The following is a 27349-nucleotide window of genomic DNA, read 5'->3' as shown; positions in this document are numbered from 1 at the left end:
GCAAAATGATTTAGAGATGAAAGAGCGAGCCATTTCTTTTGGTGGGAATATAGGTGATGAGATCTTATTTTAACTCTAATCTGTTGCTCTTTTGCAATATTGGAAAGGTGGCCTAACTTTTTGATGTCTCTGTATTCATTGTAGACCTGGAAAAGTAGTGTCCCAACTCCTTGACATTTTGGAAGAATTGCCTGGAAAGCACAAGGTGTTTGGTGTTAAAGATATCTGTAGTCATTTGAATTGGCATGGCAAATGATTAACGTTTACCCCCAAATAAAAATTTGGAACTTTGACTTTGGTCATAGCCAAATTTTTATTTGGGGGTAAATGTTAATCATTTGCCATGCCAATTCAAATGTCTACAGATATCTTTAACGCCAAACACTTTGTGCTTTTGCATTTGGATTAGGTCCTAGGGAATGGAAAACAAAGTATACTTTATTTATTTTTAATTTAAAATTTTACTGCTGCAAATATTATAAAGAACAGCTTTGTTGATTTTTATGCTATTGGGCCTACATGGTGAATGCAAGCTATGAAAAAGTTTGGGTAAGTTGGGTAGTTGTTTTGTACTTTGTCTCCTTTCTGTGCGTTGTCAGTGTTAGTCACTGTGTTAGTGTGCATTGTGAATCTTCTCCCACATTCCTCTCTCTAATGAGCTAGGCTTTTTGTTACAATAATGAAGGTAGTTTACTTAGAACCACTCAGTCATATGCAGTTGTCACTTAGGCTCCAGAGGTCTCGGTATGTTTACTTACTGAGAATTACTCACGGCCATTGTTTAGAATGTATTGAACGAGGTTCTTGCAGTCTGTGCTGGGTACAAAATTTAATTAAAGCCGTTATTCAAGACACTTTACTAGGGCCCTTGTGTTTAATCCACAGATTCAAAATGATCAGTGCCAGGAGATGGACACCACCACTGACAAGTGGGTAAAACTTACAGACAATGGAGAATGGGGCTCTCATTCTGTAAGTCTCTTTGTATTTCCTTCTTCTTTCCCAACTTTTCCTTCTTCTTTTTTTTTTTTTTCCCAACCTTTTCTTCTTCTTTCCCAACTTCCCCTTCCTTTCATAACTTTAAAAAAAAGTGTATTTTAAGAAAAAAAATCAAAATTAACTATTAATTTAGATGATTTCTGGTTAGGGAAAAAATTACCCCTAGTTTCATGGACTCAGCTTCCAATTTTCAGGGTCTTTTCCTACCTTTTTCTTTCTTGTTAGTTTCTTTTTCCTTCCCCTTCCCATCATAGTCTAATTTTCCTCCCTTTCAAAGGGGCATCCATGAGAAAGAAGGCTGTTCAAAGCTAATATACAAAACATTTGAGTTTCTAAGTTTGTAAATGTGCCTGTCATATGTGATCAAATGAGTGGCTCTTGTCATCGGAAGGATCTGTGAATTCCTTTTATCTTTTGCTGCACTGTGCCCAACAAGTGATATTCAAGCTTGTTTTGTTGGGTACTATGCTGTCTCCATTTGTTGAACAGCTCTGTTTATCACAAAATTTATCTATGTTTGGAGCCTCAACCTGCCTCCTCCCTATTTGCCACACATTGGTTGAAATTCTACCTTCTCTAGTTACATGAAGTAAAGTAACTGCCTGCTTCCTTACAGGACAGCTCCTTAAATGCTTGAAGGCAATTATCAGGTAACGATTCAGTGAATCTGTTATTATTTGAGGCACTGTCTCTTTGGAGTGAGACATAGATTTAATATCTAACTCTGGTTTATAGTTGTGTTTCTTTAGGCAATTTGCTTAATCTCTTTGTGTCTGATGTTTTCATTTGCAAAATAGGAATAATCTTTGCATGATTAAATCAGAAGATATGTGGGAACGGCCTAATATGGTGCCTACAATGTAGATCGAGCTCTATTTCAATAAGTGACCATCAATCCTTGTCTTTGTGGTTGTAGCAGGTACCTCATCCTTGGGTGATTAATATAATGTACCCTTTCAGAATATTTTAAAAAATCTGTATATCTGATAATAATATTAATAACATTTAAGATCCATATACTTTAACACCCAGTTAGCTGGGCTTTGAAGGTACAAGTAACCCTTAAAAACAAATATGCTTTCTTCACTTAAAAAGATTTAATACAAGGGAAAGTGCTTAATGCACTACTTTTACTTAATTTATTACTTCACTGAAATAGATGGGTGGATTGTAATTTTATATAGCTTGAATTTGTCCAACCAGAGACTGCATAGAAGAATAAGGGGGGTAAATAAGAAAGCAAGGAACTCTTAAAATTAGTTCACTTACCTGTATAAACATGAAATTTATAAGAAAATTAGTTTGATTTTATAATTAGCAAATATTCCAGTAGCAAAGGAAACCAATACTACATATAGTAGTATTAATGTTCTAGAGTAAGAGAGTTAAATCAGATTATCACATAAGAACAGTCCTATTTTTTCTTGTTATTGTTGCTGTATTTTTATTAAATATTTTTTTAAAATAAACAAACTCATTCTGTTGCCTTTTGTTTTCAGAACTCAAAGATCTTATAAATAGTGGCAACCTGTAAATATACAAGTGGGCTGAGGGACTTTCACCCTCTAAAATGGATTCTTTTTAAATATAAACTAAGACTTCATGCAAATGGTTTGAGAATCATTTTATGTGTTTGTTTAGACTTGAAGATTTCTTCTTTTCTATTTAATATATTTTGTGGATTAGCAAACTCCATTTTTTTTTCTTTTAAGAAAGTGTAAACTTCAGCGGAGGTTAGGTCAGAATTAACAGTGGACTTAAATCTGTGGGTTTTAAATTAATGGCGTTTTATTGTATGGATTGAAAAAGTATGTAAGGGAGTAGCTTTTAGGTGTGGGAAATGGCATGGCTTATCTGACCTGAGTGCCTTTATGTTTCTCTTTATAGGTAATGCTGAAATCAGGTACAAACATACTCTACTGGAGAACTACAGGCATCCTTATGGGTTCTAAGGCGGTCAAGCCTGTGCTGGTAAAAAATATCACAATTGAAGGTATTTCATGGCAGTCTGGTTTAGTAGTCACTAGTGACTACTAAATATTAATGTTTTGGTTTGGGTGGTTCAAAGGTTTATAGAACAGAAATTAATATGTTAGGAAATCATATAGGTCTGGAGACCCTGGTTTTACTCCTAAGAAATCGGCAGTTGTTTTCTTTTTTTCTTGTACACTTGAACTAAATTATTTAATCATTGCAAAAAAGAGTAAACATGATGACAATTTTAGATGTCTGTAAACAAAAAACATGTCTCTGTGTTAATAAGACCCTATTATTCCTCTGAGAAATGTCTATTGTGCCAGACATTGGGCTTACTCAGGGAACTGATGACCTGGTCACTGCTATATCCATAAAAATAACAGTAAACATCTTGACCTGACTCTTCCCTAAACCTTTTGTGCTTGTCTGAATCAACTGGGCAATTTCTGGCCCAGGAGAGCAGCTGATGAACCCTGGCATGGTTCATTCTCAATTAAGGATATTTTTAATTAAAGCAGTGATTCTCCTTTATTAAACTTTGGCTTACATTTTAATATGTTCAATGTGGGCTTGTTCCTGTGAACAATGTGTTAACTCATTAGTCATAAGGACATCTGCTGACAAAGGCTGGAATTACAAACCAGAGGAGAAGTCAAGCCATTCCTAGGTCTTACCTGTGACTTAATCAGCAGTGGGAAAAAAAAAGGGAATGGGTTATCATAAGGATCAGATAATTACAGGCCTATAGAATTAGAGGGAACCTTAGGGTTTATCTCATTTTTGAGTTAGTGGAGTTGTCTTTTGACAGCTCAGTTAATACAAGTACTATACCTCTATCAAAACTTATCACTTGTTTGCTGACTTGATTGTGCAGTTCCTTGCACACAGTAAATGCTTTCTTAGTGCTGGATGAATAAGATAGAAGATTTGGGCTGACCTTACTGTAAATATTTCTCCCTCACTTCTGGGTAGATGCAGAAGTAGGTGCTGATTTGCTTGTTTGTATTGGGTCCTCCTCCCATGCTCTGTTTTTCATTACCGCACAGGGGTGGCGTACACATCAGAATGTTTTCCTTGCAAGCCAGGCACATTCAGCAACAAACCAGGTTCGTTCAACTGCCAAGTGTGTCCCAGAAACACCTATTCTGAGAAAGGAGCCAAAGAATGTATAAGGTGTAAAAAGGACTCTCAATTTTCAGGTAGAACTAGTTTATACTCTGCTTTTTTCTTTCTAAATGTATGTTGGTCAAGTGTATATTTATAAGCCAGAAGTCACCCATAAAGTATGACAGCAGTGGTGGCTGAAACCAAAGTGCTGAAGTGAATTGATGTTGAATGGATAAAATATGACATCTTCTCCCTTTCTGCTGACTTTCCCCTATATAGGTCTATGATTTGTTTTTCTTTTCCACACCCCACAGGCAACTGCTATGGATATGTTTAGACTCATCTAAAAATGTTTATACTTTTACATGATTTGTTGGTGTAGAGACATACGTAGAAACTTTTGATTTGTTCCAAATTTCCAATATACAGCGATGATGGAAGAAATCTAATATCTTCTGGGAAAAACTGTGATATACTACTCCGTGTGTATCATAGAAACGCTTATTGCTCTAGGGAAAATAAAAATGTAGACATTTATTTTCTTTACACCTAGGTAGTTCTACCTAAATTACCCTGGTAAGGTTATTTGTACTTTTTAGTTTGCTTTTTCTTTTTGCTTTTTGCCTTTTCTTAGACGCAAAATAATTGACCCATTTCTGAAACGCTTTTTTTATGTTGCAGAGGAAGGATCCAGTGAGTGTACAGAGCGCCCTCCCTGTACCACAAAAGACTATTTCCAGATCCATACTCCATGTGATGAAGAGGGAAAGGTACCAGCAGTGTTGCGTCAACTCCATCCCATATTTTTGCAACCTTCTTTCCAATTTGAGCAGACTCTAATTTGTTCATGAGAGAGATTTATGACACACGTATGTAAGTGTAAAGAAGAAATTTTAGAGTTTAGGGTTTGAAGTCTGCCTTCCTGGCTTTGAATTTCAAATATATAATTAAGTCCTGGGGGTAACTTATTTGATGTCTCTAGGTCTCAATTTTTTTATTTGTGTAATAGGGATGATATTGGCACCTACTTTATAAAGCTGCTATAAGAACATTCAAGATATTTAATGTAAAGTTCCTAACCCAGTGCCTGGCGCATAGTGCTCAGTAAATGACTGCTACTGTTAACAGTTATATTTTTTCCAGAAGTAATAACATGAGAGAGCACAGCCTTAAAATGTGTAGTGTGACTCACAGGATGGAAAGTTCTTATAACTTCGCTTTAATTATTTGGTTACTCAGTAGGTTTTGTCAGTAAAAACCATGCAGCCATGGGCTATTCGGTTATGGCAGATTACTGTGTAATTGCAATGAGAAAATGCAAAGTAAGTACCATATAAACGGCACATAGCCAGAGGAAAAATGCACACATGAGCTCTGCAGTTGACCTGCTGTCCTCTTAATTAAAGAATTAGCCTACACCAGCCTGTGTCAGTGAGGGGAATCTGAGATCAAAGTGGCTGCTACGGATCGTTGCTTCTTTATGTTTGCATCTTTGAAATAATGACATTTATTTTCTTGACTTAGTTTGGAAAGCACATATAGATGTCAGGAAATTTATTACTTTCTTCTCTTATTTTTGCATCCCTAGATTCTAATCTAGATTGTTATATTACTATTTATCTTACCTTAGGTCCTTAAGTTTTCTTTAAGGAATATTATTTGGAATGGTTAAGAGCAAGTACATTCTAGTTTAAATTGGTGGCAAATTGTAACGATAAGAAGTACAACTATTACTTTCAGTAAGAACAGTAACTCAAACTAACAGCTGTTAACTGACAAGGAGTTGTAAAGTAAGGTCCTGATAGTCCTATCATGATGCCAAGTAAGGGCTGTTTTTTTAGAAAATACATGCAGAGAGGTACCATTAAGGTGAATTGAAAAGTAATTTCCATTATGTTTGTTTAGGTAAACTTTTCTTAAACTTGCCTTATTAATAAGTAAGGCAAAAGTAAATTTAGTTTATTTTATATAATAATCAGTTCAGTGTTACTGAGGCTTAAAGGAATGGGATCTAATGTATAATAGGATCTTGTCTAATCTACAATGAAAATATACAAAAGCTGTATATTTGGCCGGGCACGGTGGCTCAAGCCTGTAATCCCAGCACTTTGGGAGGCCGAGACGGGCGGATCACGAGGTCAGGAGATCGAGACCATCCTGGCTAACACAGTGAAACCCCGTCTCTACTAAAAAATACAAAAAACTAGCCGGGCGAGGTGGCGGGTGCCTGTAGTCCCAGCTACTCGGGAGGCTGAGCCAGGAGAATGGCGTGAACCCGGGAGGCGGAGCTTGCAGTGAGCCGAGATCGCGCCACTGCACTCCAGCCTGGGCGACAGAGCGAGACTCCGTCTAAAAAAAAAAAAAGCTGTATATTTATTATGTTAATTACATCCATGAGTATAATGGCAGTAAGTAGCATGACAAAATCTATTTGACCTGGGCCTAATGGATGTAAGACCTTATATTAAATGTATAATATGCAGAATACACACAGCTGCATAGACACATATGTGTATATGGGTGTACACACGGGCATGCTGTGTACACATATAGACATAAATTATATTTTTCTGTTGTGTCTGAGTGAAATTTGAACATGTTCTTGTTATAGAAGAAAACAATGTGCTAGCATGATTTTTTTAAAAGAAAAGTGATTTAAGATATTTCAAGATAAATGTTTCTAGCTTCAAAAGTAAAGCACTGGGGACTTAGTGAAATAATATATGTAATGAAGTTTAGATTGCACATGTGAATTTGAGATTTTTTGGGTAACATTTTCATTTGTTCTGGTTTCATCTTTTAAAATGGCATTTTAGCTGGGTGAAGTGGCATGCACCTGTAGTCTCAGCTACTTAGGAGGTTGAGGCATGAGAATTGCTTGAGGCCAGGAATTTGAGGCTGCGGTGTGCTATGATGGCACCTGTGAATAGCCACTGTACTCCAGCCTGGGCAGTGTAACAAGACCCTGTCTCTTTAAATAAATACATAAATAGATGTTTAATTCTTGCTGAGAATAGCCTGGTGATTTGCCAGTGGTTTAATGATGTTTCTCAGGTGGTTCAATGACTATATGTTGGTTCTGTCTGTCCTGTTATGTTCTCTTTGTCTTATTTTGCCCTACTTCGAGAGAATCAAGTTGATTGACAAGGAAATCAGCTATTGAGGCATATAGATTCCAAACATTACCATCGATATGACATAGGAGTGTTACCACAAGTTTTCTGTATTTATTTTGAATCTTAGTTTAAAATAGATTGCTTAAATTTCTTTCTGCCTGTGGGGGAAGTTTTTCAGGAAAATTTTAATTTGTAATTGAAATTATTCTAATTAAGAGAGTCTTATAAACATCGTGAAAAATATGGAATGGCTTGCTCATTCATACTTTTAGTAAATCTTTACTGAGCACTGGTTATTTATAGAATACTGGGTAAGGAGGGCAGAGCTAAGGATAGAAGAAAAACGTAAATGTCTCCATAGATGTAGAGCAGTGGCTGTCGAATATTAGTGTTCATCAATTTCACCTGGAAGGCCCTGTCCCAGATTTTCTAATTTAGTAGGTCTGGAGGAAGGCCTGAAAATTTGCATTTCCAGGACGGTGCCAGGTAATTCTGATTCTGCTGGTCCAGAATCTCAGCATTTCGAGAACCATTGGTTTAGACTCTAGAGGAAGAGATAAATAGTCAGTCATAGAAAATGAATTATTATTTCCAATTGGGATTAGTGCTACAGCAGAGAAGTTTGAATTTTATGAGGTTCTTACCCAGTCTGGGAAGGCCTCAGGGCTGTATTAAAAACTGGGCAAGGCCATGGAAGGAGAGCATTTTTGATAGAGGAGCGGGATGGTGAAGACCTCACATGGGAAGGAACATGTTGTATTTGAAGAACTAAAAGAATGTGTGACTAGAATGTGGGGATATGGGCGAGGGATTGCGGTGCGGCTAATGACATAAGCTATTGCTAGAAAAGGCATGGTTTCACAGGGCCACATTAGGAATTTTGGCCTGTATCCTAAGAGCATTTAGCAATCCCTGCAAGTTTTTTGGTATCAGAGTGATGCAATGTGATTGGATTTATACTTCATATAGATCCCTTTGGCAGTATTTTATAAACAAGATTAGAAGGGGACTAGAGAGAATGAACACTTAGAAGTCTCATAATGCCCTTCTCCAGGTGAGAGAAGAAGGAAGTGAATGATAGTAAAGGGAATAGACAGAAGAGTATGGATTAGAGAAATAGGAAGTAAAGTTCACAAAATGTGACGGTTAATATGATGGAGGGGGAGGAAAGTATTAAAGGTGGGTTGGTAGAGGTACTATTTGGTTAGAGAGAAGGTCTAGAGGCAAGGAGGGAAAGACTGTGAGTACAGTTTTGACCATGTTGTGAGATGGGGCAAGAGGAGATGTTGAAAGGGCCATTATGTACATCAGTCTGGAGCTTAGTAGAACATCTGAGCTAGCTATGTGAATCTGAAAATTATAGCAAATAGCTGGTAATTGAAGCCTTGGGGTTGGGTAAAAGTTTTCAGGGAGATCATAGAGTGGGCTTAGAAGTCAGCCATAGCTAGGAGAGATGAACAGGGATGGTGCCTGAGGAAAATGGCTGGAGAAGTGGGAGAAACCAAGGGAGTTACTATCATAGAGTATTTGCATGATTGGAGTGGTTAAGAAGGCTGATGCTCCTGCACAATCACCCTAGATGAGGGCTGAAAAGTATCTATTGGATTTGGCAACATTGAATTAAATGGTGGCTTTAAAGAGCCATTTTAAAACATGGAAACCAGGTTGAATTGGGTGAAGAGATATAAGGATTTAAATCCTCTAATATATAGAGTAAGGCATTCTCTCACCAAATATCTGTGGGACTTACTACGTATCAAGTTGTGTAAGGCCCTATACAGATGCAAAGAAGTAAACAAACATGGATAATTACTTGGCGTTCTTGGCCCATGGTTAGGTTATGAAAGTCTCAAGGAGACAACACATTTTTATATGACATTATTCCCTGTGGTGAATAAATGAAGATTCCTAAATGTGGCTTACTTGAATTAAAACTTAGTATATGCAAAATAGAGATGTAAAACATAGATAAATAAAAGAATATTCACTTCTCAGTAAACATTCACTACAAAATTAAGTAGTGAGTTGAAAGTTTTATGTATGCTTTGTTTAAAAAAATTAGTGCCTACTTCTTACATAAAATGAGGTACACTCATATAGGTGCACACAAGCACATATACAAATTCAGTGTTTGATGTTTGAACTAAAAAGAATACTGATCAGTGATTTTACCAACAAACCTAGTCCTCTAGAAGATGGGGTCTTTCCCTGTTCAGTGTCATGAAACAAATACATGGAACTGAAAGTGAATGTCAAGCAATGCAGGCTTTTTTCGAGGGTCATGAACTGAGAAGTAGGAGCATGGTTCACAACTTCTCTGTTAGTGAGGGGTGAGGGAGTTAAAATATAGGATTTCTCTAATGAAGTGATTGGACATGAAAAGCAAGGGGAGGAATATTCATGTGTTTTCCAGAAATGGGCAGTAAACTTCCTGGAACTAGAGTGCTGCCTGCCTTTTTGTCCTTTTATGGCTTCTTTTGGCCATTGTCATAGCACTGGTGGAAGTGTCACTTAGTATGGAAATAAAATTGTGAGATTATAATGAAACCTGAGATCCTTTAAGTCATTTGGTCATCTATCTTGGTTCTAACCAGTCTCAGCTCGTCTGGTTACAAAGGGAACTTTTTATCACAGGCATCCTGTTTCTTAAAGATAAACACAGGTAGGGCAGGGTGGAAATTCAGCTATGTTATGTAGGCATTACACCAGGTAACAGTGACACTGGGCAAGAGTTAATCAAGAGAAGATGTGTTGAATATTAGCAGGATATTTGACAGAGCATCTCATGATTTCCTTATGGATAAGATGAATTGTGGACTAAATGATATGGTTAAGTAGATACATGACTGATTGAAGAATCATATATAAAATGTTTGATTTGATAAATGATTATTATCAGCTTAGAGTACAGTATAATACATATTTGATATATTTATATATTTGCCATAGGAATATAAATATAGCAAGTCATTTATACATACTGTAACTCATACAAAGAAGAATATAAGTCAGATGAGTTTTCAACATTTTATTTAAAAATCATTAACTTCATAAAGACATTAAGAATATGTATATCAGTTTGTGAATCAATAAAGATTAGAATGATAAAATTAAGATTCAGAAAGACTCCAGTGTGCTTGAACAATGAGCTCAAATTAGTAAAATCAAAATTTATTTGTGTGAAATAAACTCTCAGATATAAAAGCATTGAGAAAAGAGAAAATAATTACTTGCAAAGAAGATTTCCAGGGAAATCCAAGCTTTAAAAGACCTAGCTCACCAAATAAAAAATGCAACAGCTATTTCAAAGTGGGGAAAATTCTTCCCCCCCAAGAATACAAAGAATAGTTTTCAATTAAGCTCTTCATGGTTAAAAACAGCAAGTTTCTCATTTGTTTATCATATCCACAAAGGTTGTCTCATATCCACTACAAAAGGGAGTGGGGAAAAGGTTATTTTTGTTTGGGAGTTAGTAGACAGAAAAGACTTAAGTTTCTATTTATTTTGGGTATTACACTGAGGCAGAGTAACCTGTGTGGTGTTTGTCTCCCTCAGCCACTCCCCTATTGTGGGACATGATTCACATGTTTCCTTTCAATGGGTGCTTGGGGATAATTATAAATTCTCTAGTAATGAATTTAAAAAATATGTTTCAGAAATTGGATGGGAGCCCTGACTCAAACCAATGTAAAACTGAGGAACAGAGAGGGGAGGAGGCAGGAGCCTGTTGACTCGTTTAACTGGGAAGTCAATATAGAACAAATTATTTTAAGTTGTTATCTTGCTGTGTAGTGCTAATATTCTTGGCTCAATTTGATTTCCTTCTCAGGCAAGCCCTTTCCAGTGTTGCAAGATGCTCACTGTCATCTCCACCCAAGCCATTATTATCCTCACAGCTCTTGATACTACAAACACTGACTGAAGCTTCAGAAAAGACTGATTGGCTTTACTTGAATCATGAGCCCAAAGCCAATCAATCGTTCTCTCCAGGAGTGTTGGATACTCTGATTGCATGTCTTAGTTCACCTGCAAATTCCTGTAGCTGGGGAGGCCAAACTCTGTAATTCCCAGTTCCTTTCAGCATCACACAGATCAGTTCCCAAAGAAAAAAAGATGGTCACAGTTACCAGAATAAAAAGAGAATGATTTTGCACAGGTTCATAGAAAGCATATACTCTTAAATATCATAAATAGGTCTGGCGAGATTGTCTTGGTATACTGAGAATTTCCATGGAAATTTGCACATACCTTCTTGATACTTACATAGTGATTATAGATTAAAAGATCACTTTATCACAAATACTTGATCGTTTCCCTTACCAGATTCTCAGCTTCCTGTATACAGGGACTGGTTCTTATTTATTTAAAAAAAAAATCTCTAAGCCTAGTGTAGTACCTAGAACATAGAAGGTAATGAAACGTCTATTGAATTAGTGAGAATTAGTAAATGAATGAGTGATTATCACATTTTGAGTGCTGTGTTCTGTCTTTGGCATACAGTTTGAGAAAATTTTGACAAAAGGGGAAGAATCTAGAGGACAGAGGCCAGGATATTTTGTATAAAGTATGACTGAAATATTTGGAAATATTTTTTCAGGTAGAAGGAAAACAGCAAAGGATGGAAAATTGTGATCATCTTTGTGATGTTTCCTACTTGTCTTACAGACATTTGATATCTTTCCTTTGGTCACTCATGGCATTTTGTGTTTCTCTTGGAGAAGATGATGATGAGACAGTAATTATTGTAACAGTAATGGTAGTGTTAATACCATGAGCAGCTATCATTTCCATATTTGTGAACGTACTCTCTTCATATGTGCATGTGTGTGTATATGTATGTGTATTCAAACATTGCCTCTAATTTCTTTCAACATCTGTGTAATTTAGACATTCCTGTACCCAGTTTTCAGATAAGAAAACTGAGGCTTAATGAGGTTAACTAACTTCCCTGTGATCATAGCTGGTCATAGCTGGTCTTAGGTCTGGAATTCTAACTCAAATAGTCTGTTTCAAACTGTAGTGCTTTGTATCCCTTTCATGTTTTTTAGTTTTTACATTATAATAGCTGTGAACCTGTCTTATCATTATTAGACTACAACCTTTTTCAGAGCAGTTTGCCTAATTCTTGAATCTCCCATAGTACTTTGTCCTATGCATAGTAGGTACTCAGTGAGAATTTCCTTAATAGGGTATTTCAAGTATTTGAAGGGAAATTTTAGAAAAGAAGAACTCAGGTGAACTTAGAGAAGGTAAATTCCAGTGGGATGTAGTGATGTGCTAACAAACAGAGCTGCCCAATACTGGAATGGCATGTTTTTTCAGTTAGGGAACTTTCTGCTGATGCTCGAAGAGTGCCTGGCAGGGAGGATATTTTAAAAGGGAGCCTTCTTAGAAGGAAGCATTAGGCTATACAACTTCTTCATCTCTGGAGAGGTGAACTCCAGATCACAGAGAGTTTGCTAGTGTTCAAATGTCTGATATTTTATTTGCCTTTTAATGATCTTCAGTGTTGCAAATTATTCCAAATGCTCAATGTCTGTAACACAGTACTTCTAAATTATATAGCAGGACAAATATGTAGGGGATATTAAAAATAGGGTGTAAAGGGATTCAGTTTTTAGATCTGCCTTTCTGTGCACAGGATTTAAGCAAGTCAAATATACTTAGAGCCTATGTTTCTTAATTAGGAAGATGGGAGAACATGGAATTTCTCAGAGACTAGGGATTTCTGAATTGTTTAAAATAAAATTTTTTGAATAGTCTGTTTTTAGCACTCTTTTTTTAAAAGCAGCTTTATTGAGATATACTTCTCATACCATATCATTCATTCATTCAATGAGTATAATAATTCCGTGTTTTTAGTATAGTCACCACAATTTAATTTTAGAACATTTTCTTGCTTAAAGCCCTGAACTGCCAGTAAAATGTTAAATTTCCATGGTGTCTTCCACATAAAGGCAGAAGATGGTCAAAGCTGTTGAGTATTTAGGGGATATATTAGTCTATTCTCACACTGCTATAAAGAAGTACCTGAGACCAGATAACGTATAAATAAAAGAAGTTTAATTGGCTCATGATTCTGCAGGCTGTACAGGAAACATGGCTGAGGAGACCTCAGGAAACTTATAATCATGGTAGAAGGGGAAGCAGGCATGTCTTACATGGACAGAGCAGGAGGAAGAGAGAGAAAGGGGAGGTGCCACACACTTTTAAACCGGGTCTCATGAGAACTCACTGTTACAAGAACAGCAAGGGGGAAATCTGCCCCCATGATCTAATCACCTCCCAACAGGCCTTACCTCCAACATTGGGGATTACAGTTCAACATAAGACTTGCATGGGGACAGAAATCTAAAACATATCAGAGGGGAAGGAGGTAAACACATGGGAAAAGAGAAAAGCAGCAAAGCCTTCATAGAAAAGGAAGGTAGGTGAATGCTGGTATGTATTTGGGCAGGCTGACAACCTACTTAGCACAACTGTACATGCTGAGCATGGCTTTGAAGGAGGAGTCAGATACAAGTTGGCAGCATGGTGTGGGTAATTCCAAGAGAGACAAATGATGAGTGCCCAGTGGCTTGCAACTGGAAAAGATCAAGGTTTGAGACCGGCTGGGAGATAAGAAATTGCCTGCTTGGCTGAGACCACCTGAGCCAGAACATCATGGAGCACAAGGCAGTTAGGTTAGGGTCAGTTGGTAGACTTTCTAAAAAACACATGTAATTTAGCCCTGATGAGTTCAGCCAATGTATAAAGACTTAGTACATTTGTGAAGTGACAACTGAAGTAAGAAATCAGACAACCTTGGACAAAGCCAGTCTCAAAATTTGCCTAAATTTTAGTCCTCCCAGTTTTGAGTTCTGTTTTTATATGAGAATCGGCTTCCAGTTGATTCTTGAACTGTGTGTGATTTTTAAAATGTATTTTTTTCATGCTATATGTGAATACAGGTACTGGGTCTGTTTTGTGATCTTAATAATAACCTGATAAATTTTGCTATATTAGGGTTTTGGTTTTATAAGACATTTCATAATTTTATCTCAACTTGCCAAAAAATGAATTGATTATTGATTTTTCACCTGCACTGAGAGCCCTCTGGTTCTAAGTATCATTAATATTATTATCTTTACCTAGTCAGCCAGACTTGAAAACATCTGTCTCCATTAGAGAGAGAGGCAGAGAATCAATCTGCCATGTGAAACAAGAGGCTTTGTAAATAAAACTTTTACTATAGAGTATTTGAAATTTGGTTTCTACATTTTTAAGTATCTTAAAGTGGTGTACATTTTTTAATTTTTAAGAAGTTAGTTTGCACGTATCGAAAGTCATGTGGTTAGCTGACTTCTCAAAACATATTTGCATATTTTATTATTTTTACCTTTATCAAACTGACTCTTGTTGGCTGGTGTTACTTTACCATTATTAGTTGTGTTTGACTTTTGGGCAAATTAAGAGCTCTAATCTGGAGTGTTTCCTTATTTATAAACTTGAGGATAGTAATATGTACCTCTTAAAATATTTGAGAAGATTACCTAGTACAGGGTGTCAGCACCACCCCCCATTCCCACATGGGAACCAACTACTGTCAACAGTGCAGTAGCTCACACATAACACAATCCATTTTTATTAATGTCAAAATAAATCATCAAGATAGTGAATTAAGTAGGATTTGAAATTTGTTTTATATGCTTGTTAAACCAGAATTTTAAGAAAGTAATCTCCCCAGTATGATGATGTTTCATTTGCTTAGATTCTCTGAATTTTATATTGCTTTTCTTAAGGGGAGTTGAGGGCCCCTATGGATATAGTATCTAATGTATTTTTCCAATTATTTAGGAGTCCTTAGCAGGAACAGCCATTATTTTACAGATGGTAAGAAAGGCAGGTGTGTGAAGTGGATGGCTAAAGTGTTTCATGACGCAAGTCATAAAATGAATGTGGAAAAATAGAGTTGTAAAAAGAAAAAATGTTATTTATAATTATGTTGAGACTTTTACTTTAAATCATTTTCTTAAGCATCTTTCTTCAGATAAGTTAATCTACTCTTCCATAAGAATACTTGAGAATAAAACTGGGTGCCTAAAGGAGTTACTATACGTGATTTTCTACTAACTGGAAATAGCTATGGACAATTGCCTTTTATTTTGGTTCCCCAGCTTTAATAGTAGATTTCCTATTGCAGAAGTTGTTTTAAAGGATAAAAAATACTTTTAGCAGATTATGTGTTTAAGAAAAGGAACTTTTAGTCTCTTTTAAAAATGCCGTATTTAGTTATTAAATAGTTGATTTATTTATATTTTTGCATTTAGAATACCTTTTCTATTTTCCTCCACTGAGATATCAATTTTGTTTTGGAATGGCTAACCCATTTGGTATTTCTGGTTTAAAAATGAGAATAAAAATTTGGTAATATCGGCTTTTGGGGTTTGGCTGAGTTACAGCTGTTTTCTTATATTTTGCTTTGTGTGGGGGTGAATGCATGTGTGTGAGAGAATAAAAGGGCAGAGTTTAAAAGACTGCTCTCCTTGAAGGCAGAGGCTATCTTAATCATGATGTTCAGAGCACATGAATCAGGACCTGGAAGCCTCTGGGGTAAAAATATTTTAGCTACAGCTCTTGTAGTCTAACATCAGGTTATTGAAAGAGACTCAGAGAAACACTACCAATATTATGAACTGACAGGATTGAAATGTGAATCTTGATGTATTCTTTTTGAAAAATAACCTTTTCATGATTGCTATGTGCAAAGCATAATGAAATGTGCTGTTGGAGGAAAGGAAGAGGGTAGTGGAAGTCTCAAAATGAATAAAAACAAGTTACTGCATAGAAACTTAATGTCAGCTATGGAATAAAGGGAATGAATGGATAGAAGAGTAAGGGTGATAAGCAGGTTACCTATATTTTAAACAGTTATTTCATGATGAGGAACATGCTATGTATGAAGGAAGGCCACCTATAGCTTAGGGTAAAAACATTTGGAAGTAACAGTCATTTCCCCACCAAAGTTCTCTCTCTTCTCTCATTTTGTCACTGATGTTTTAGCATCTTTCGGCTGGCCCTTCTATTCATTTGCACTTTTCCTATGCTGCCAGTTTAAGATTTTTTGTTATAAGTATGTTATATGACTTTTTTTTTTTTTTTTTTTTTTTTTGTAGACACAAATAATGTACAAGTGGATAGAGCCCAAAATCTGCCGGGAGGATCTCACAGATGCTATTAGATTGCCCCCTTCTGGAGAGAAGAAGGATTGTCCACCTTGCAACCCTGGATTTTATAACAATGGATCATCTTCTTGCCATCCCTGTCCTCCCGGAACATTTTCAGATGGAACCAAAGGTAGGATGTCAATTGGTCCAATAACTGGGCCTTTAGCAAAATGATCTTGTTGAACTACTGTGACCATTTTCTGAATTCTTTTTTTTTTAATGGAAAGTGGTTACAGAATTTCTTTAGTTTTAGTAGACAAAAATTACAGTCAACTGTAATATTTTAGTTGCAGATAGATGGCTTGAATATAGCCATGTTGTATGCTTACTATCCAGAGCCTTTGAGAGATAGCATAGAAAGGACTCTGAAGTCAAATTGACTTGGATTTGAATCTATATCCACCATGCTACCAACAGTGTGATTTATCCAAGTCGTTTAAACCTTTTGAAGCACAATTTTCTTGTCTGTAGGATGGTGGATAATATCTGGCTCATCATCGAGAATGACATTTAAAAATGTCATCTGTAGTAGTTTTGCAGCAGGTATAAATGTTTGCAAAATATTTTCTTTCCCTACTCCTTTTTTTACTGATGTGATGATGCAAAGTGGCTACATTTAAAAATGGTTGGAAAAGACCCTTCTCTTTCAATTTTGCAGTTGTCAATTTAAATCAGGCTTATTTATAAACCCAGCACTTTCCCAGCCCCTCAAGCCCTCAACTCCCAACCATTTCTCAACATAGTCAATATTTTGAATTTCAATTAATCAGTTCATAAATGGTATTAATATTCTGTTAAGTTGAATAACCAATAGGAAGAGTGAAATCTTTCTTTATTCATAAGGTGGAGGAACTGATTCTAAGGTCACATTCAGGAGAACTTGAACTCGTCTCATAATTAGTCTTTTTATGGAGGGTGATTAAGTGTTAACGGCTACTCCCAGACATGAAGGAAAAAATTATTTTTAAAGATTTTGTTTCTGTCCTTTTCCTTTTACATTTTAGTCAAGTATATGTATATATGTATACTATATCTAGAATTTTGTTCTTTCCAGATTTCTTTTGAAAACTTATTACATCCTGAGGGAACTGGTAGTCCAACATCTTTTTTTCCACTTCTCTCACTGCTAATTGTAATGTAGTAGTGTTTGGAACAGAGAAAGAGGAAGTTGTCCAGTTGCAGTTTAATTTTAATTGTTGACCCTACTCGTCTCCTGTAGATTGTAGACCATGTCCAGCAGGAACGGAGCCTGCACTTGGCTTTGAATATAAATGGTGGAATGTCCTTCCTGGCAACATGAAAACTTCCTGCTTCAATGTTGGGAATTCAAAGTGTGACGGAATGAATGGTAAGTTCAAAATCAGCCTACTTGATCTATTTCAGCAATAGAGACATCATTCATTCTTGAACTCAGCTCTCTAAAACATGCCAAGTATGGGTATGAGGAACTTTAATCTTATCATTTGGCTACTTGCCCATCTTCTGGTTGTACCATAAAAATAGTAAATGTGGTGTCACAGCCAGATGATGTTCATATAAGAACAAACTATTAATTTTGCATTTTTTGGAGGTAATATTGAAGTAGATACTGAGGATCATTTTTTATGGTATAAATGCCAGAATAGATTTACCAAGGAGGGGGATGAAATCTATGTTCTTTACCATTTTAAAGAGTAGCATGATGGGATTTCTGTCTTGATTAGTCTGGCTCAGTACTGTGCCCTGGTGAGGGGTTAACTGACTTCAAATTCCCCTTGCCTGTCAAGTCTATGATTGTATTTACAAAGTATATATGAATTCTACCTAATGACATTTTGAAAATGTGGCAAAGTTCTACAGGACAGTTGTTGAGTTGTATTTGTTCTTACCTTTTAAGTGCTTAGAGGGCTTGGAACTTACGTGTTCTGCAGTATGTGATGGTTGAATGAATGTATGTATCTTTAAACTTGATGCTAGGGATAGGTATTGTATATACCAGTCCTTTACACTAAAATGCATTTTACTTATCACCTCACTGGCATTTTTTATCTGCTTGCTTTTCTCTATATTATGTTTACTTATTGCAAACACACATGTGTGTGCTTTTTAACACATATGTTTTAAATCAATACCTATTCAAAAAAAGGCTTGAGTCATAGGAAATGAGGTGTATACATGAGCACAGAGATTGACAAATAATAGATCTTTGAATAATGTTAAACAGATGAGTGAAAGAGGAAAAGACAAAGCCTCAATCTATATATTAAATGTGAGATAATCTTCTTTATTGACCAATAATCCCACTTTAAAAAATTTGTCGAGGTCGGATGCGGTGGCTCACACCTGTAATCCCAGCACTTTGGGAGGCTGAGGCTGGCAGATCATGAGGTCAGGAGATCGAGACCATCCTGGTGAACATGGTGAAACCCCGTCTCTACTAAAAATAGAAAAAAAATAGCCAGGCATGGTGGTGGGCGCCTGTAATCCCAGCTATTCGGGAGGCTGAGTCAGGAGAATGGTGTGAACCCAGGAGGCGGAGCTTGCAGTGAGCAGAGATCGCGCCACTGCACTCTAGCCTGGGTGACAGAGCGAGACTCTGTCTCAAAAAAATAATAATAAATAAATAAAAATTGTCCTCCAGGAGAAGAAGAATAAGATATAATAGCTGTTACCTGATCATGAAGGTTTTTTTTTTTTTTTTCCTAAAATGCCCTATAATTGAATTTTAAGTTGAGGAAATTAAGAGCTATTGGAAAAGTAAGATTGGGAAGGCAAGGGCATTGAATAACTCTATAAAATATGTGTGTGTGTGTGTGTGTGTGTGTATGCACTTACTAGTAAAGATTATCTGATACTTTAATTTGATCTTATAGAGACCTTACTCATAGCTTAAACTCTGGAAATAGTTGATTTACCCACTTGCTTACTCATTTACTGAGAGTCTATTTTAAAATTTTTCTCAGTTTTCAGTAACGTTCAATGATTAACTGAAACCTATAAATCTGTGCAGTATTAGTGTGTGGTATTAGTGTGTAGTGTTGAAATAGTAAACAGTAACATAAAAACTCAAAGGTGATGTATATTTTGTGACTGGCTAGTGCAGTAGCCAACCTTGTGAGGAGCAGTACTCACAAGAACAAAGGTGAAATGGAGAGGCACAGGGGCAGCCTGTCTCCTGGGATAGTCACCTACCCAGGCATGGAGTTAAAGTGAGTGTGCTTTGACCAACTTGACTATATGATTTGGAGTGCTTTGAGATTCATGTAGTCTTGGTCTGATTTTCACAGTTACAGAACAGGTATGTAGAAGTAAATCTTCATGTGGTAAAATTTTGCCTAAGAGAAATTCAAAGTTGGAGACAAGTTACTTTTTATTCATGAAGATGTTCATTGGGCCTTATCTATAACAACAAAAATTGTAATAATTGAAATATCCGGAAATAGGATAATGTTTACAAAAGTTATATTATGCTAGTGGAATCAATATTATGCAATCATTATGTGCAAGTTGTACAGAAAACAATTTGCAATGTTTCAGAAATTTAGAAGGTTCCTATTCTCCAAGCCAAAACTACAACTTATGGGGATTATACCAAGGAAACAGTGTGATGTAAAGAAAAATTATGCACAAAAATATTAATTTTAGAGTTATTTATAAGAGTGAAAAATAGGAGCAAACAAACTAAATTTTCAATAATGGGATATGGTTAAATATAATTATGATATAACTATATAACATTGTTAAGTTGTTAAAATTGGATGTACAAAGGATTTTTAGTGGTTTTCTAAAGATACATAATAGTTGTACATATTTTGGGGATACATGTGATATTTTGATATATGCATACAATGTGGAATGATCACATAAGGATAATGGGATACTATCTCAAACATTGATCTTTTTAATGTTGGGGACATTCTAATTCTTCTAGCTGTTTTGAAGAACACAAAAAATTACTGCTAACTACACCCTACTGTATATTGAACACTAGATCTTATTTCTTGTATTTAACTGTATTTTTGTATCCATTAATGAACTGCTGTTTATCTCAATGGGGGAATATTTTTGATAGAATGATGATTAGAAAAATCAGAAGACAATGCTAAATGAAAGAAAACAGAAAATAAAGTAGATTATATGGTAAAATCTAAGGCATATATTTTAAAAGCATACACTAGAAAAATACTAAAAAGAATGTTAAAAGGCTATTCCTTGGAGATGGGAGGTTTATGTGAAGTATGAATTACTCTGTTTTTAAATTTGGTCTACTGTATTTAATATTCCTTATAGACACTCATTGCTTTCAAAATCAGAATAGTAACACAGAATATTGATTTAAAAATATATTCATTTGACCCAATACCTCTTTTATTGGTATTCCTTTTTAGAAAAATATTGAAAATACAGAAAAGCTTTACAAAAAAATGTTTATTATAGTTTCTATTATATTACTTAAAGGTAAAAACAAACCAAATGGTTAAAATGGGTGTGTAATCAACAGTAGGTAAGTCCTGTAGTGGGAGGGAGTTGGTGAATTATGCAAATTAAATTTAGCTGAATAATAAAATAGTATTTCAGTCATTAACATGTTTATGAAGTATTTATAAAAGTGCTTATGAAATAATGTTAATTTATAAAAGCATGATACAAAATTATCTATAATAAGAGCTCAGTGATGTAAAAACATGTATGCATTGAAATAAAGTGAAAAGAAACATCACAGCACATGGTGTTTTTTTCTAGGTAATGAAGTTATAAGTAATTTTAGGTTTCAACTTTTAAATTTTTCTTTAAAATTTAAAATTTTTATGATAAATATAAGTATGATTTTTAAATACAAAATAATCTTAAAATATAAAACATATGTAGAAACATGGAAAATATGAGAGTCACTCTTATGGAAAAAGGAAAATATGAAATATGCCCTTATTGAACTGTGCATATGGACAAAGACTAGAAGGGAATGTATAAAAATTATAATAGCTGTTAGGGTGTTAGGTTAGCAGTAAATGTTTTTGAAATCAATATTCTGGTTGACACTGTTCCATATAGTTTTTATGCTTGAGAATGGATAAAAATAACAACTAGGGCACAGTAAAAGGCAGTATTTCCTGGGTTTTCTACTGACTTTGGTATGCCCTGGTTGGTATGAAAAAAAGTGTTAATTTTTATATTGATGACATATCAAAATTATGATAATCTGTGTATACTGGGTTAAATAAAATATATTAAAATTTCACTTCTTTCTTTTTACATTATAAAATGTGGTCCTTAGAACATTTAAACTCACAGGTGAGGCTCACATATTTCTCACATTTGACAGCAATGGTCTATCACTTAAGGCACTTATATTGATACTAGCCTTCTGGTTTCCCTTTGAGGCCACTGTCCTCCTGCTTTTCTTGTCCAGTACATTACCATGCATGTGTCTTTCCACACACAGCTCTGCTGCCACGTTGGCAGCCTGGAGTTCTGAGTCAGGGGGTTCAGTGCAGTCAATTCTTTTATTTCTTCTCCTTGGTGTTTTTCCTGCTAAGGGTATCATCAGTGTTTTATTTCTCAGGGCTCCTACAACAGAGTGCCACACACTGGATGGCTTCAAATGACAGAAAAGTATTCTCTCAGAGTTCTAAAGGCCAGAAGTCTGAAATCAAGGTGTTGGCAGGGCTATGTTCTCTCTGAAGCCTTTAGGGAAATATCCCTTCTTGCCTTTTCTAGCTTCTGGTAGCCCCGGGAATTCCTTGACTTGTGAGATCATAACTTTAGTCTCTGCTTCCATCTTCACAGGGCCATCCTCCCTCTGGGTCTGTGTGTCCCTGTGTCTTCCTATGATCCTCTCCCTTTGTGTCTATGTCTGTGACCATATTTTCCTCCCCTCATAAGGACACCTGTCATTTTGGATTAAGGCCCATCCTAATAACCTTATCTTAACTTGATGATATGCATACAGTATTTATTTCCAAATAAGGTCTCATCTATGGGTATTGGTGGTGGGGATTTCAACATATCTTTTCTCAGGGACACAGTCAACCCATAACAAGTGTTCTGTTTGGCCGAACCTGTGGCTGGAGTTGCCCCAAAAGTGGCTGGCAGGAGCGCTCCCAAAAGGGACTTCCCCAAACTGTCCTGAGACAGGGCCAGTTGGGATTTCAACAAAAGAAGCACTAAACACCATGATGATCAGTCCAAAGCATTGATTAGGGGAATTTACCTACAGAGGGGCCTGTAGCATACCTCACAATGGACAGTAAGACAAGGAATGTTCTACTGAGGTGTGTCTGGAATGAAGGGAGTCGGGTTGTAGAGTTTAGATGAGGGTTTGAGGAGTTTGGCTCAAGGCTAGGGCTAGTTTCTTTCAGTATTTTAGACAACAAACTAAACAGCTCTATCAGTGCCTGGGAACGTTCAAGGCCCTGGCTTGGGGTCAAGCCTTCAGGTAGTGGAGAGGACATGCAGCTGGCCAGGTCTCAAAGGGGTCAAAACACTCTGTTTCTCAGGACAGAGAAAAAAGTGGAGGACATTGGGGAACTCTCCAATAAGCAATATTCAAACATGGGAAATGTTTATTTCCTCCTGCGGGGGTATTAGTGCTCCAAACTTAGCTCTCTTTACCATCCTAGTACTGCCTTCTTTTCTTTGCCCTTCCCTATTCTATCCCTCCTCATGGCATTTCTGAACACTAGGAGTTGTTCTCAGAGAAACATTTCATAAAGTCCTCCCTTTCTTAATATAGAATTGCTCCAAGTGGGAATATCCTTCTGCATTTTATCCGCATTGCAAGTTTGCAGTCTCTTTAAACCTAAGTGCCTCTCATATTGCTTACACTGCAGTCAAGGGCCTGTTGTCCCACCGGGTCAGACTGTTTTATGGCTATTCAACCCTTAGAATTCTATACCCGCTTATCTCTCTTTTCAACCACAGTAGATAGCCAAACAATGGACATCTCTCTTATAAGTATGTACATTAGTACGTATTATTTTTAAGATTAGCTTGATTGATGTATAGTCAACATATCACCTCTGTATAAATTGTTGATTAAAACATTTCAAAAATCACCAAGTCAATCTAGCACTGAATCAGCCACTTCCTTAGTTTCTTTCTTATACCTCTTGCAGTAGCAGATACTGATATTTTCTTTTAGAGATGGAAATGCCAATGCTGAGGTACTGCCATTAATTAATAACCTTGCTTGATGGTATGTTGGAGAAGCCTCTCTTTTCCTCATTTTACTGTGGCCATTTCAGTTTATATTGATTGTTACTTTGCAGAAGACGGACCTCATAATGGTTCTCTGTGCACAGCTCAACAACTGTTGACAGTTGTGTATGTCTGTCTCTCATGTTCTACTGACTCCTCAGTGAAGGTGGACTTTGTCTTACCTTTCTATCCCAGTGCATATCATAGTTCTTGGCACTCAGTAAATGCTAGCTGAATAAATAAGTGAATGAATGCAGAACAGGGGTTAAATTAGGGAACAATACAACAAACTATAAGAATGAACCTCAGGTCCCAAATCTTTTCTATTAAGTAATTTGAAGTTTCTATTGCACATTTGTTGCCTGAAGACTAGGGTTGTTAGTCTCAATATATTAGATTACATAGAGACCATCTATTTTAGTTAAAATACAAATCATGCTTCATTGAGAAAACTGTTGTTATCCCATTAAGTATCTTTTATTCAAAATGATGTGTCACTTGGTTCCTCTTGGAACATCTACCTCGGCATGAAATTTGCAACTGTGATTAAAAATAGGGAATTCATTTGTAGCATTTCTAACTTTGAATGGAAACACTAATGCTTCTTCTTACTTTTACCTTATTTAAACGGATTGTTGGAAATCATTCATGGAATTTTTATTAATAAAATAACTTTTATTACTTCTAGGTTGGGAGGTGGCTGGAGATCATATCCAGAGTGGGGCTGGAGGTTCTGACAATGATTACCTGATCTTAAACTTGCATATCCCAGGATTTAAGTAAGGAAAACAATTCTAATTCTTTTCTATAAGAATCCTCACACCTGTTTCCCCACATAAATAAAGAAGTAGGGCTACTTTATGGAACAATATTGCAAAAATACTTAGTAAATAACAAGCTGTCACAGGGTAATGTATTGTATTGAAGAGTATCCATAGAATTAGTGATTGAGAAACTATAAATGTTAGTTATATATTACTTGGATAAAGCTGAAAAATTTAAACAATAGTGTGTCCAAATGCTACAATAACTTTGATTCTTGGATACTTAATGAAGAGGTCAGTCCAAGTTGTTTGCAGGAATATCTTGTGGTTTATTTATCTATTTTTTCTCAGTTCTCTTGGTAAAATAGTATGTTAGAAATTTCTTAATCCCATTTCATTTTAGTTCCCCATGTTGAAATTACCCAGTAGGAGTCTTTTCCTTTAGGATGGATGGTATCATTTACAACAAGAGGTTCAAGCATATTACCATGGTTATGTGGACTCAATGTCTACGAAGGGTGTTGTCAGGTAGGATTAAGTGAGGAAGGAGTTTTGGGTGAGGGAAGTGGTAGATTAGAGGAAGAGAAGAGCATGGCTTTTTGTTTAATAAAAATAGTGGCTTAATTTTATTGTAAATTGTATTTAGAACATACTATGAATACTGCCATTTTAATCTGTCAAATAGACCACCAACATCTATGACTGGAGCCATGGGTTCTGAACTAGGAAGAATAACGTTTGTCTTTGAGACCCTCTGTTCAGCCGACTGTGTTTTGTACTTCATGGTGGTAAGTGGATGGGCAGCTTTCAGGGCAGATTTCTAAGCTTAGCATTCTCCTTCAAGTGTAAATTTATTTGTGGCAAGTTGGGATAATAAATCCTTTTTTTTTTTTTTTTGATATTCTTAGCACCTTTCATAAACATTAAAAAATATCTAAAGTAATTAAGAATTGTGCAATGAAGTCCACAAATAACCTGTTTATTCCTCATGAGAAAGACTAAGTGAGGGAGCTTGGGTGACTGATAGAGGCCAGGGAATATTAATCTGGTAAAAAAAATTCCTTCATGAAAATGTCACCAGCAGAATGAAAATTCTCCCCTGATAACCATTCAGCTATTCAAACTATCTGGAAGGAAAACACATTGTACTAATAAGTCAGGGCAGAAAATAATGGAGATGTAGAACACTGAGAAGAAAGAGAGCATTTAGAAAAAAGACTTCACTATGCCATGTCATAATGTTGCCCGTTTCTTTTCTAGATGTCATACAAATCTCTACTCTTAGCTTGAGGAAAGTATCACGAAAATTACTAAGACCTTATGTGAGAGTTAGAAGGTTGTTGGCTAAGAGTTTAACATTACAATTAAATAGTTACTTCACAGACCTGCTTTGTTTTTGTTTGTGTGTTTTTTTTTTTTTTTTCCAATGCCTTTTAGTAGCTAGTTAACAGTTTATTAACAATTTTCTCTGGGATATGCAAAATGTGAGGAGACTTAAACATTTATTTGTGATTAGTGATAGCTTAAATGAAGGCAGAATTTTTTTATGAAAAAAAAAATATCGACTTTGTAGCAGTAAAAGATCATGAATAATCTTCAGTACAGCCATCTGTATCACAAATAACCCACAAGTCTTCAATTCTCCCAAGTCTGCCTCCTTATTTCTTTAGTTTGTTCTTCTTATACTCAGTGCCTTTGCTGAAATGCAGACTAATATTATTTCTTAACTGGAATATTCAGTAGTCTCCTATACATTCTTCTCATCTCTACTCTTTCATCTATACTGCTGTCAAAATTATCTTTTTTCTTTTTGGAGACGAAGTCTTACTCTGTCGCCCAGGCTGGAGTGCAGTGGTGTGATCTCGGCTCACTGCAACCTCTGCCTCCTGAGTTCAAGTGATTCTCCTGCCTCAGCCTCCTGAGTAGCTGGATTTACAGTCATGCACCATACGTCTAGCTAATTTTTGTATTTTTAGTAGAGATGAAGTTTCACCATGTTGGCCAGGCTGGTTTCAAATTCCTTACCTCAGGTCATCCACCCACTTCAGCCTCCCAAAGTGCTGGGATTACAGGCATGAGTGACTGCGCCCAGCCAAAATTATCCTTAACCAGAAAAACAACAGTAGAGGCTGGCGTGGTGGCTCACTTCTGTAATCCCAGCACTTTGGGAAGCTGAAGCAGGTGGATTGCTTGAGTCCAGGTGTTCAAGAGCAGCCTGGGCAACATGGCAAAACCTCATCTCTACAAAAAAAAAAAAAAAAAAAAAAATTAGCTGGCCACGATGGTGTATACCTTTCATCCTAGCTACTTGGGAGGCTGAGGTGGGAGGATCACCTGAGCCCGGGAGGTCGAGGCTGCAGTTAGTCATGATCATGCCACTACACTGCAGCCTGAGCAACAGTCCCCATCTCTAAAACGAAACAAAACAAAGAAAACCCCCCAAAATTGAACAGTAGAGGCATGAAGAACAAAGCTATCCCTTCCCTTGGTGCTTTTTATGGCCTATAGCAATTATTCTTAAAGTGTGGCCCCTGGACCAGCACCACCTGGGTCCCCTTGGAAATTGTTAGAAATGCATATTTCTGGGTCTCAGCTTAGTCTTACTGAATGAGAAACTCTATGGTCGCAGCAATCTGTATTTTAGCAAGCATTGAGGGTGGTTCTGAAATACTTTAGAGTTTGAGAACCAACGGCCTCTGAATACACTTCAAATTCTGTAACGTGGTGTTTCTATGGCTCTTTGTATTCTTTCCCCAGCCTCTGTTTCCAAACCTGCTTTTATGACTCACCTTTCTTTAGTCACCTGAATTTGTTGGTGTTAGTGGAACACTCTGTACGTTTTCATTCCCTATGTGTTAACACTCTAAGCTAGAATGACATTCTTCCTTTTGCTGTTTTGTCTGGTGAACTCCCAATCATACTTCAGTGGCAGCTCAGACTTCACCTTTTCTCAGAAGCTCTCTCTTACTCCTTTCAGTCAAGTTAGCCACTCTCTCCTGTGTGC

General features: G+C 36.3%; 1 protein-coding gene across 4 annotated transcripts in view; it reads left to right on the top strand.

Moving 5' to 3' along the window:
* ELAPOR2 (endosome-lysosome associated apoptosis and autophagy regulator family member 2) overlaps positions 1–27349 on the top strand; it is a 272270-nt gene that overhangs the window by 111994 nt on the left and 132927 nt on the right. For all 4 annotated transcript variants that reach the window (XM_050785249.1, XM_050785251.1, XM_050785252.1 and 1 more), the window contains exons 5-12: positions 886–972; positions 2887–2992; positions 4023–4175; positions 4765–4853; positions 16355–16535; positions 17625–17753; positions 24270–24360; positions 25031–25133. In XM_050785249.1, the coding sequence (XP_050641206.1) occupies positions 886–972; positions 2887–2992; positions 4023–4175; positions 4765–4853; positions 16355–16535; positions 17625–17753; positions 24270–24360; positions 25031–25133 (939 nt within the window). The remainder of the gene's footprint in view (positions 1–885; positions 973–2886; positions 2993–4022; positions 4176–4764; positions 4854–16354; positions 16536–17624; positions 17754–24269; positions 24361–25030; positions 25134–27349) is intronic.

Source organism: Macaca thibetana, chromosome 3, assembly GCF_024542745.1.
Source record: "Macaca thibetana thibetana isolate TM-01 chromosome 3, ASM2454274v1, whole genome shotgun sequence".
In the NCBI taxonomy this organism is placed as follows: Eukaryota; Metazoa; Chordata; class Mammalia; order Primates; family Cercopithecidae; genus Macaca; species Macaca thibetana.
The sequence above is the reverse complement of the archived record's forward strand: the minus strand, read 5'-3'. Positions and strand labels throughout refer to the sequence as shown.